At 59.9% G+C, this 9,876-nt stretch overlaps 1 protein-coding gene across 1 annotated transcript; it reads left to right on the top strand.

Annotated features, from left to right (window-relative positions):
• Positions 1 to 627: 627 nt before the first annotated feature.
• On the top strand, positions 628 to 9,572 carry UAP1 (UDP-N-acetylglucosamine pyrophosphorylase 1). Its single transcript, XM_071751290.1, is given in 12 exon segments — positions 628 to 978; positions 1,113 to 1,151; positions 1,154 to 1,316; positions 2,979 to 3,154; positions 4,005 to 4,177; positions 5,224 to 5,417; positions 5,748 to 5,891; positions 6,234 to 6,325; positions 6,328 to 6,421; positions 6,902 to 6,949; positions 9,007 to 9,073; positions 9,259 to 9,572. Coding segments are annotated over 12 exon segments (1,608 nt in total). The 5' UTR covers positions 628 to 653; the 3' UTR covers positions 9,352 to 9,572.
• The last annotated feature ends 304 nt before the right edge of the window (positions 9,573 to 9,876 follow it).

Genomic DNA, 9,876 nt, shown 5'->3' on the forward strand with positions numbered 1-9,876 from the left:
CCGGGACCTGCTCTGTGTCCTCCGTGGGGACCCGCTCTGTGTCACCCTGGGGACTCGCACAGCTCCGGGACCTGCTCTGTGTCCTCCGTGGGGACCCGCCCTGTGTCACCCCGGGGACCCGCCCAGCCCTGGACCCACTCGGTGTCCCCCCGGGACCCGCCCTGTGTCACCCCGGGGACCCGCCCAGCCCCGGACCCGCCCTGTGTCCCCCTGGGATCCGCTCTGTCCCCCTTCGGGACCCTCCCAGCCCCGGGACCCGCCCTGTCTCCCCCCGGGGACTCGCGCTGGCCGCAGGTCCCGCCCGGTCCGGTCCGGGTCGGGTCGGGTTCGGGTGGGGGAGCGGCGGGGAGGGGCGGGGCTGTGTCGGGAACGGCGCTGACGTGGCGGCCGTTGCCATGGCAACCTCCGGCGTGCGCGCCCCCGCCGCTCCGATTGGCGGTGCCGCTGGGAGGGGTTGGGGCCTTTCCCGCCTCCCATTGGGCGGCTGCTCGGGCACCACGTGGCTCCGGGCGCAGCCTCCGAGGTGAGGCCGCGGCGTCGCAGCCAATGAGGGCGCGGGAGGCGCTGCCGCCGCTTTGCCATTGGCCGCGCCTCGTCGGCGGGGGGGTATAAAAGGGCGGCGGGGAGGGGGCGGCGACTCCGTAGCGAGCGGGATGGAGGCGGCGGCGGCTGCGGGGGACGCGGAGGAGGCGGCGACGGCGGCTGCGCTGGGGCAGCGTTTGGCAGCGGGCGGGCAGGGCCATGTGCTCCGCTTCTGGGCAGAGCTGGACAGCGCGGCCCGGCGGGCGCTGGCGGCGGAGCTGCGCGACATGGACGTGGCCGAGATCAACCGGTTCTTCCTCCGCGCCCGCGGGAACGGCGGGGGAAAGGGTGCGGTAGCGGCGGCGGAGCTGGACGGGAGGATGGAGCCGGTGCCGCGGGAGGTGTTGGGCAGCGCCTGCCGCGACCGCGGGCTGCTGCCCCGCTGGGAGAGCCGCGGTAGGTGCGGGGAGCGGCGGGGCCCGGTGCGGTGCGGAGCCGGTGCGGAGGGCCCCACGGCTGTGTCTGTGTCTGTGTGCGTGGCTGTGTGCGTGTTTCTGCGTGTGCGTGTGCGTGTGCTCTCCCCGGGGCAGGGCTGGCGGAGATCGCGGGGAGCCGGGTGGCCGCGCTGCTGCTGCCGGCGGGCAGGGGACCCGTCTCGGCGTTCCCTACCCCAAAGGGATGTGCGACGTGGGGCTGCCCTCCCGAAAGACCCTCTTCCACCTCCAGGCCCAGCGCCTGCGGCGGCTGCAGCAGCTGGCGGAGGAGCAGCACGGCAGCCCCTGCCACATCCCTTGGTGAGTGACCCCTCGGGGGGACGAGGCTGGGGAGGGGGGGGTGGTGGGTCAGGGTCCCACGGGGGAGTTGGGGTTTGAGGGGTCTCGTTGGCACCTGGGGGTTGGTGGGGGTCTGTTGGTGGGGTTGGGTAAGGGATGTGTTGGTTGGCTTTGGGGGGGGGCCCTGATGTGTTGGGTTGGCCTTTGGGGGGGAGGTCCTAATGAGCTGGTTGGCTTTGGGGGAGGTCCCGATGTGTTGGGTTGATTTTGTGGGGGGGGGTCAGGATGTGTTGGTTGCTTGGGGGGAGGTCCCAATGTGTTGGGTTGGCCTTTGGGGGGGTCCCCAATGTGTTGGGTTGGCCTTTCGGGTGATCCTGATGTGTTGGGTTGGCCTTGGGGGGGAGGTCCTGATCAGTGGGTTGGCTTTGGGGGGGAGGTCCCGATGTGTTGGTTGGTATTGGGGAGGTCCTGATGTGTTGGGTTGGCGTTGGGCAAGAGGTCCAGATGTGTTGGTTGGCTTTTGGGTGGTCCCGATGTGTTGGGTTGGCCTTGGGGGGGAGGTCCTGATGAGTTGGTTGGCCTTTGGGGGAGGTCCCGATGTGTTGGGTTGGCCTTTGGAGGGGTCCCGATGTGTTGGGTTGGCCTTTGGGAGGGGTCCCGATGTGTTGGGTTGGCCTTTGGGAGGGGTCCTGTTGTGTTGGGTTGGCCTTGGGGGGGGAGGTCCTAATGAGTTGGTTGGCTTTGGGGGAGGTCCCGATGTGTTGGGTTGGCCTTTGGGAGGGGTCCCATTGTGTTGGGGGGGGTCCCATTTTGGTGGTTGGCTTTGGGGAGGGTCCTGATGTGTTGCGTTGGCCTTTGGGGGGTGTCCCATTGTGTTGGGGGGGTCCCGATGTGTTGGGTTGGCTTTGGGGGGCTCCAATGTGTTGGGTTGGCCTTCTGGGGGGTCCTGTTGTATTGGGTTGGCTTTGGAGAGGGTCCCGTTGTGTTGGTTGGTCTTTGGGGGGGTCCTGTTGTATTGGGTTGGCTTTGGAGAGGGTCCCTATGTGTTGGGTTGGTCTCTGGGGGGGTCCTGTTGTATTGGGTTGGCTTTGGGGTGGTCCAGTTGTGTTGGGTTGGCTTTGGGGGGGGGCCTGATGTGTTGGCTGGGGGGTCAGGATGTGTTGGGTGGCCTTGGCCATGGACTAAGGATCTGAGGGTTGGTGCAGACCCACTTGGCAGCCCAAGGTTGCCATAGAAGCTCTTGCCACCAGCGTCCCTGCTGTGAGTGTGGCTTGTTAGTGGGTCAAGGTCCAGAGGGTGGCACTGGCAGGTCCCACGTTGTCTCACTCCATCCCGTGGCCCTTGGGCACATGTCACATCACCTGTGGTCAATCTGCTGCACAGGATGGTGGCCGTGGAAGGTGTTGGTGTTGGTGTCAGTCAGGGGTGGGTGTCATGGCAGGAGTTGGGTGTCTCCTACATTGTGCAGAGTATGGTTGGATTTTGGAGATTTATGTGGCAATTGGGTGAAGCCCTTCCTTGGCTTGCTAAAGAGGTGGGGCTCCAGCAGGACGGATCCTTCAGAGTGTTTGTAGGGGAAAGAAGCCTCTCCTGTGTGTTGAAGTGGTTCCCTAGATTTGGGATGAGCAGTGGGAGACCCTCCCTCTCCTCCCTGCTCACGGGGTGCCTCGCACTCTGCCCCAGGTACATCATGACAAGCGGCCGCACCATGGACTCCACCAAGGAGTTCTTCCTGAAACACCACTATTTTGGCTTGAAAAAGGAAAACGTCATCTTCTTTCAGCAAGGCATGCTGCCTGCCCTGGGATTTGATGGGAAAATCCTGCTGGAGGAGAAGGGCAAGATTGCTATGGCACCAGGTGGGTGGCCGGGAGGGGTGCGTGAGGTTGAGGTGTAGTGCTGGAGGACAAGATCTGGGAGCTGGGGACATTTGGGGTGGTCCTGCAGTGGGTGAGGTTGTGGGAGTTGTCTGGCTTGGTGGGGAGGAGCAGGGTGGGGTGGAGCTGGGCTGAGGACCCCTTCCCCGGGTCCCAGGGAAGGAAGAGGGGTGGGAGTGAGTGAGTGAGTGATGGACAACCCGGGCTTGGTGCTGTTCCCCCCCCAAGCCCCCCGGTTCCCCCCCCCCCCCAAGCCCCTCCGGTTCCCCCCCCCCCCCCCCCCAAGCCCCCCCCGGTTCCCCCCCCCCCAAGCCCCCCCCGGTTCCCCCCCCCCCAAGCCCCCCCCGGTTTCCCCCCCCCCCCCCAAGCCCCCCCGGTTTCCCCCCCCCCCCCCAAGCCCCCCCGGTTTCCCCCCCCCCCCCCAAACCTCCCCGGTTCCCCTCCCCCAGCCCCCCCGGTTCCCCCCTCCCCCAAGCCCCCCCCCCGGTTCCCCCCTCCCCCAAGCCCCCCCCCGGTTCCCCCCTCCCCCAAGCCCCCCCCCCGGTTCCCCCCTCCCCCAAGCCCCCCCCCCGGTTCCCCCCACCCCCAAGCCCCCCCCCCGGTTCCCCCTCCCCCAAGCCCCCCCCCCGGTTCCCCCCACCCCCAAGCCCCCCCCCCGGTTCCCCCCTCCCCCAAGCCCCCCCCCCGGTTCCCCCTCCCCCAAGCCCCCCCCCGGTTCCCCCCTCCCCCAAGCCCCCCCCCGGTTCCCCCCTCCCCCAAGCCCCCCCCCGGTTCCCCCCTCCCCCAAGCCCCCCCGGTTCCCCCCTCCCCAAGCCCCCGGTTGCCTCCGCAGATGGGAACGGAGGTCTGTACAGGGCGCTGGGGGCCCATGGCATCGTGGATGACATGGAGAGGAGGGGTGTGCAGAGTGTCCACGTCTACTGTGTGGACAACATCCTGGTGAAGGTGGCTGACCCCAGGTTCATCGGGTTCTGCTTGGAGAAAGGAGCTGACTGTGGGGCCAAGGTATGGTTTAAGGACAGGCGGGCACTGACTGCTTCCCTGCTCTGTCCTGCTCCTTGCGTAGCTTCCCAGACTTCCCACCTTTCCTTGGATGCTTTGCTACAGCCAGAGCTTGCTGTCAGTGTCACACCCTGGGGGATGCAGGGCATCACTGACCCCACTGCCTGTTGCTTGCCCAGACACGTGGTACCAAACAGACCAGTGGACCTTGGGGCTGAAAGCTACCGTGGTGGAGCTGCCCATTCCAGGTGCTGAGTGGTTCAGGTGGTTGTGGGGAACATTGTGCAGCTGGAATCCCTGCCACAGCCTGCCAGCTGTCCCCAGCCGTGACGTCCTGGGCACCAGACCAGGACGCTGCTGACGCTGAGCCCAACCCTCTGTGCCTTGTGGGCTGGGAATAGCACCCTGTGAGCTTTACCTACAGGCTGGATTAACAGCCAGAGGGGCTGGGAGGTTTTGTGTTTGTGTTGGGCTCAGCTTGGGCAAACAGCTGAGAGGTCTTGCTGACCTTGAAGCTTTCAGAAAGCTGGGAAAGGGAAAGCAGTTCCTCCTGGCCTGAGCAAGAGGAAATAAACCCTATTAGTGGGCAGAAAGTCTGTGACCTGCCATCTCCCTGCTGTGCTGGCAGTGACAAAAAGAAGTTTGCTGAGGGGGGTGTCTCATCCCCAGAGGGAGGTGGGGGGTGGTGTGAAGAAGAGGAGAGGGGTCAGGCATAGGGGGATCCAGCAGCCTCCTGCTCGTGTGCAGCAAGCTGGCTGTTCATGTGTGGGCTGGGCACTAAAATTATCTGTGCCCTCTGCTCGTGGGCTTGGTGCCAGGTCCTGCCTGTGCCCACAGGGTGTGCCTGACCCTGTCATCCCCCCCTGACATCCCACCCTCCTCCTGTCACCATTGCCACAAGCAGCTGGGAGGGCTCCAGCATCCCTAATCCTGCTGTCCTCTGCAAGAAGAAACTTCTAGGAGCTGAGAGATAAAGGGAATAGATTTCGAGTGCAGGGCTTCGGGGCTCTTTCCCTGACAGTTTTGTTTTTTTTTTTTTTCCCTGGCAGGTGGTGGAGAAGACAAACCCCACAGAGCCAGTTGGTGTGGTGTGTCGGGTGGATGGTGTCTACCAGGTGGTGGAGTACAGTGAGATCTCCTTGGCCACTGCCCAGAAACGGGGCCCAGATGGACGCCTGCTCTTCAACGCAGGCAACATTGCCAATCACTACTTCACCACTGCCTTCCTGAAAGATGTGGTCAAGTAAGGCTCCCCCAGGGCTGGTGCTGGAGAGGAGCAGTGATGCCAAGCAGGGCTGGCTGACCCGCTGCCTGCACCTTGCTTCCTGCTGCTGGGTTTGCAGGGATGCTGAGATGAGGCTTGTGGGGTCTGAGCCCTGTCCTCTCTGCATGGTCCCTTCCTTGAGAAGCTTTTCCAGGGCTGTCAGAGCCCACTGGTTCTGGAGCAGGTGCCTGGGGCAGCTCTGGGGGTCAGGGCAGAGCTGCTGTCCTGCTGGATCAGTGTCTGAGCCAGAGGGGATGGAGCTGTGCTCTTGCCCAAGCAAGTGACAGTCCTTTCTTGTCCCTTTTGCAGCACTTATGAACCCCAGCTGCAGCACCACGTGGCTGAGAAGAAGATCCCCCACATTGACATTGCTACAGGGCAGCTGATCCAGCCTGAGAAACCCAATGGGATCAAGATGGAAAAGTTTGTCTTTGACATCTTCCAGTTTTCCAAGTATGTCCTTTTCTCTCTGCCAGGAGCAGGCTGCTGGCAGCTCCAGGAGCCTCTTTGGGGGGTGCCAGGGCTGCATCCACTGGTGATGCCCCAGGGCTCCCATGCTGTTCAGCACCAGGGGACAATTGTGCCCTGAGATGTGACCCAGGGGTGTGAGCAGCAGGAGGAAGAGGTGCTGTCTGCCTCTTGCTTAGCTCCTGGACCAGAAGAGCATCTCCTTGACCCTACAGCCCTCCCCTCTTTGCTTTGTGGCTCTGACAGGCCCATGGCAGGGGAGAAACCAAAGCCAAGGGGGGGGCAGCAACATTTCCCAAACGTTTCCCACCCCCTGTTCCCTCCCAGGAAGTTTGTGGTGTACGAGGTGCTCCGTGAGGATGAGTTTTCTCCTTTGAAGAATGCAGACAGCCAGAATGGCAAGGACAATCCCACCACAGCCAGCATGCCCTGATGTCCCTGCACCACTGCTGGGTTCTCAATGCTGGGGGACACTTTGTGGATGAAAATGGCACACGGATCCCTGCCATCCCTCGGTGAGTTGCTCCCAGCACTCCTGCAGCATCCTTTTTTGGGCTGGGTATAAAGCACTTTGGGTGGTCCTTAGCCCTTCTTCCCTTTCAACACTCCTGAAACCAGTGTTCCTGGAGCCATCAGATGTGGGTTTCTTCTCCTGGGAGCTCTGTGGGGCAAAACTGTGTGCAGGCTGGATGGTGGCTGCAGGAGGGGCAATCACCTGGTCCATAGGAGCTTTCCTGCTTGATTCCATGCCAAATCCTATTGGTCTCCATCACACAGCCAAGGCTGTCCATGCAGGGAAGAGGTGGCTGCCTACAGCCCAAGGACACCATCAGATCCATGGTACAGCTGAGCTGGGATCCCAACATCCCTGACATCCGGAGAGAACAGCAAAACCCCAGACTCTATTTTATTGTGGGCTGATTTTTCGGGGGGTTTTTTTGGGTTTTTTTTTTTTTTTTCCCACCTTTACTTAACCCTTGCTTATTCCCACGTAGTGTCCCAAACGGAAGGTCGGATGCCACCCCAGCAGATGTCAATGACAAGTAACTATGCCGTGCAGCATGCATGGTGGTGGGGCTGTGCTTAGGGACTAACAGGCTGGGGGACAAGCACTGGGGCTGTGCTGGGGAGCAGGAGTCCCTAGAGACTAACAGAGCTGGGGGGCTGCATGCTGGGAGTGGGCAATGTCTCTCTGCAGGACCCCCGTGGGTGCCTCTTCTCAGGGTGGTGGGCACTGAGCTTCATTTGCTCCCTCCTGGCCTTCTTTCTGCAGAGGCAGCCAGTGGGGATAATGGGAAGGGGAATATCCCATTGGCACAGGGCAGCAGGCAGCCACCCCCACTTCCCAAAGTTTCCTCTCCTGGCAGGATGCTGCTGGGAAACATCCTGGCAGTGACATTTCCCTGTTGGTGATGCCACTGGGGACCCATCCCAGCTGCTCCCAGAGCTGCTGTCTCTCCCAGTGTTCCTCCAGGCAGATGGAAATGGGATTTAAAATGTTAAATAAACATCTTTGGGGGCTTTGATGCAGCATGTGGGAACCCCAAGGTAGGCAGCCACCAGCTGTGCTCTCTGGGACTTCATCTCTTGAATTTGGAAGCCCCAGGCTGGGACACTGGGGGAAACCCCTGGCTCAGTGCTTGGAAGTTTACAGGAATAAATGGGAAAGGTGACAGAGCCAAGTTCTGGAATAGCAGCAGCTCTGTAGACACAGGGCACAGCTGTGTGGCTCAGTTGGAGCAGGTGAGTGCAAATGGCTTCCAGGCTTGTTACCTTACCCCTCTTTGGGAGAAGTTGTGTCTTCTGGTACTCTCAGGTGAGGTAAATACACCTGTACCTAACTCCAGGCACCCAGGTGAGGTGCTACACCTGTATCTAACTCCAGGCACCCAGGTGAGGTGCTACACCTGTATCTAACTCCAGGCACCCAGGTGAGGTGCTACACCTGTATCTAACTCCAGGCACCCAGGTGAGGTAAATACACCTGTACCTAACTCCAGGCACCCAGGTGAGGTGCTACACCTGTACCTAACTCCAGGCACCCAGGTGAGGTAAATACACCTGTATCTAACTCCAGGCACCCAGGTGAGGTAAATACACCTGTACCTAACTCCAGGCACCCAGGTGAGGTAAATACACCTGTATCTAACTCCAGGCACCCAGGTGAGGTGCTACACCTGTATCTAACTCCAGGCACCCAGGTGTTTGTAACTAGTCCATCCCACCAGTTGGGATGTAGGAAAAACAATGCACTGCAGCCCTCCCTGCCCCTCCACTGCCAGTTAATGGGAATCTGACACCACAGCAGGGATAAGGATGGGTGAGTTTTCCTTATGCCCAGGCAGGCAGAGGAGGGATGAAATTGGAGCTGGGTGAGAGGAGTGTGGTTACAGATGGTATCTGGTGATGCCTGGCTGACTGGGGGGGGGCACTCTGGGGTTCCTTGGTGGCTCCCCCGAGCCAGGATTCCATGCTGACTGGATCCTGGGAGTCCTGCAAAGGCTGGAATGGTGTCAGGGACTGCAGCTGTCCTCGAGTTGTCATTGTCACCACCAGCTCAGGCTTCTGTGCAGAGCTAAGAGGCAAAGGCAGGAGGAGCAGAGAGCCCCAGGGAATATTTCTGAGTGAGCAGGCAGGCTCACCCTGTGCCCTCAGGTTGTGCTTTAAACAAGAGGTGTTAAAATAAAAGATCTGTTTGACTGGCCAAGTGGAAAGGTGCAAAAAAATCTCACCCTACCCCAGGGATAGAGGAGGAAGAGGAGGAGGAAGGAGTGAGAATCTTGCATGCAGCATCAGATGCAGTGGGGCTGTGGTGTGGGCACTGCTGGAGCTGCAGACGTGGGAAGGCATGGAGGTCCTCATGAAAGCTGCATCTCAAACTCTCTTCCCTTTCAGTTCCTGCTGGTATCTAAACTTCAGCTCCCACCTCTGTGGAGAATACTCGAGGCTTGACTAACCCAGGGCAGCTCAGTGCTGGGGTGGGCTCTGTGTGGGCTGGCAGCCCCCAGCCCTCTGCTCACCATCTCTAAGATCTCTGGGCCCCATCTGTGTCCCTTGCTGTGATGTGGCTAACCCTTCTGAATTTTATTTATTTTTTCAGCTTGAAGGATGCAAATGACCTGCCAATCCAGTGTGAAATTTCTCCTCTTGTCTCCTATGGAGGAGAAGTGAGTACTGAGCTCTCTGGAGATTAATCAGATGAACCAAGTGGGAGGGGGGACACATGGATAAGCCACAAAAACCTGCCTTGAATTCCCTGGTGGAGCTTTTCAAGGCACAGGATAGAGCTTAAGGAAGCCAGCAGAGGTGATGTGTCCCCTCATCCCTAACAAGCTGCTTCATCCTCCCTTAGGGTCTGGAAAAGTACGTGAAGGACAGAGAGTTTCACACCCCTCTGATTATTGATGAGGATGGGATCCACGAGCTGGTGAAGAATGGGATGTAGGAGCAGCACAGTGCTTGTCCCACCTTTCAGGCTGGGGATTTGGACAGATGAAGGTTGATAGCTGTGACTGCCAGGGGCTGATCCTGCTTGCTCTGCAGAGGAAAAAGCAACCCGCTCGGTTCTTGGCACGTTGTATGCTTCTATTTATATTTTAATTTAAAAACCAAACACTTTGTGGATTCCCCTTGCCACGAAGCACAGCTATGGTGCTACTCTCTGCACTCCAGGCTGTGGGCATTTATTTTTAAACGTGTATATAGTAGCAGTCATTGTACATGCAGAGGATTTTTATGGTACGGGGCTGGGGTTAATCTTGAATTTTTATTTTTCTCAAAATCCACGTGACTATTTTTTTTAATACTGTCCTTGTCATTGCCCGTGCCCTCCCTTTTGCTCATCCTTTGTACACTGCACAACTGGAAGCATCCAATTAAACTCCCAGTCCATCCTGTCTCATCTGGTGTCCTAATGAGGGTAACTTTCTGTGCTTGGAGCAGAGCTACAACTGCAGCAAGCTGAGTTTAT

This window comes from Heliangelus exortis, chromosome 8, assembly GCF_036169615.1.
Source record: "Heliangelus exortis chromosome 8, bHelExo1.hap1, whole genome shotgun sequence".
Classification (NCBI taxonomy): Eukaryota; Metazoa; Chordata; class Aves; order Apodiformes; family Trochilidae; genus Heliangelus; species Heliangelus exortis.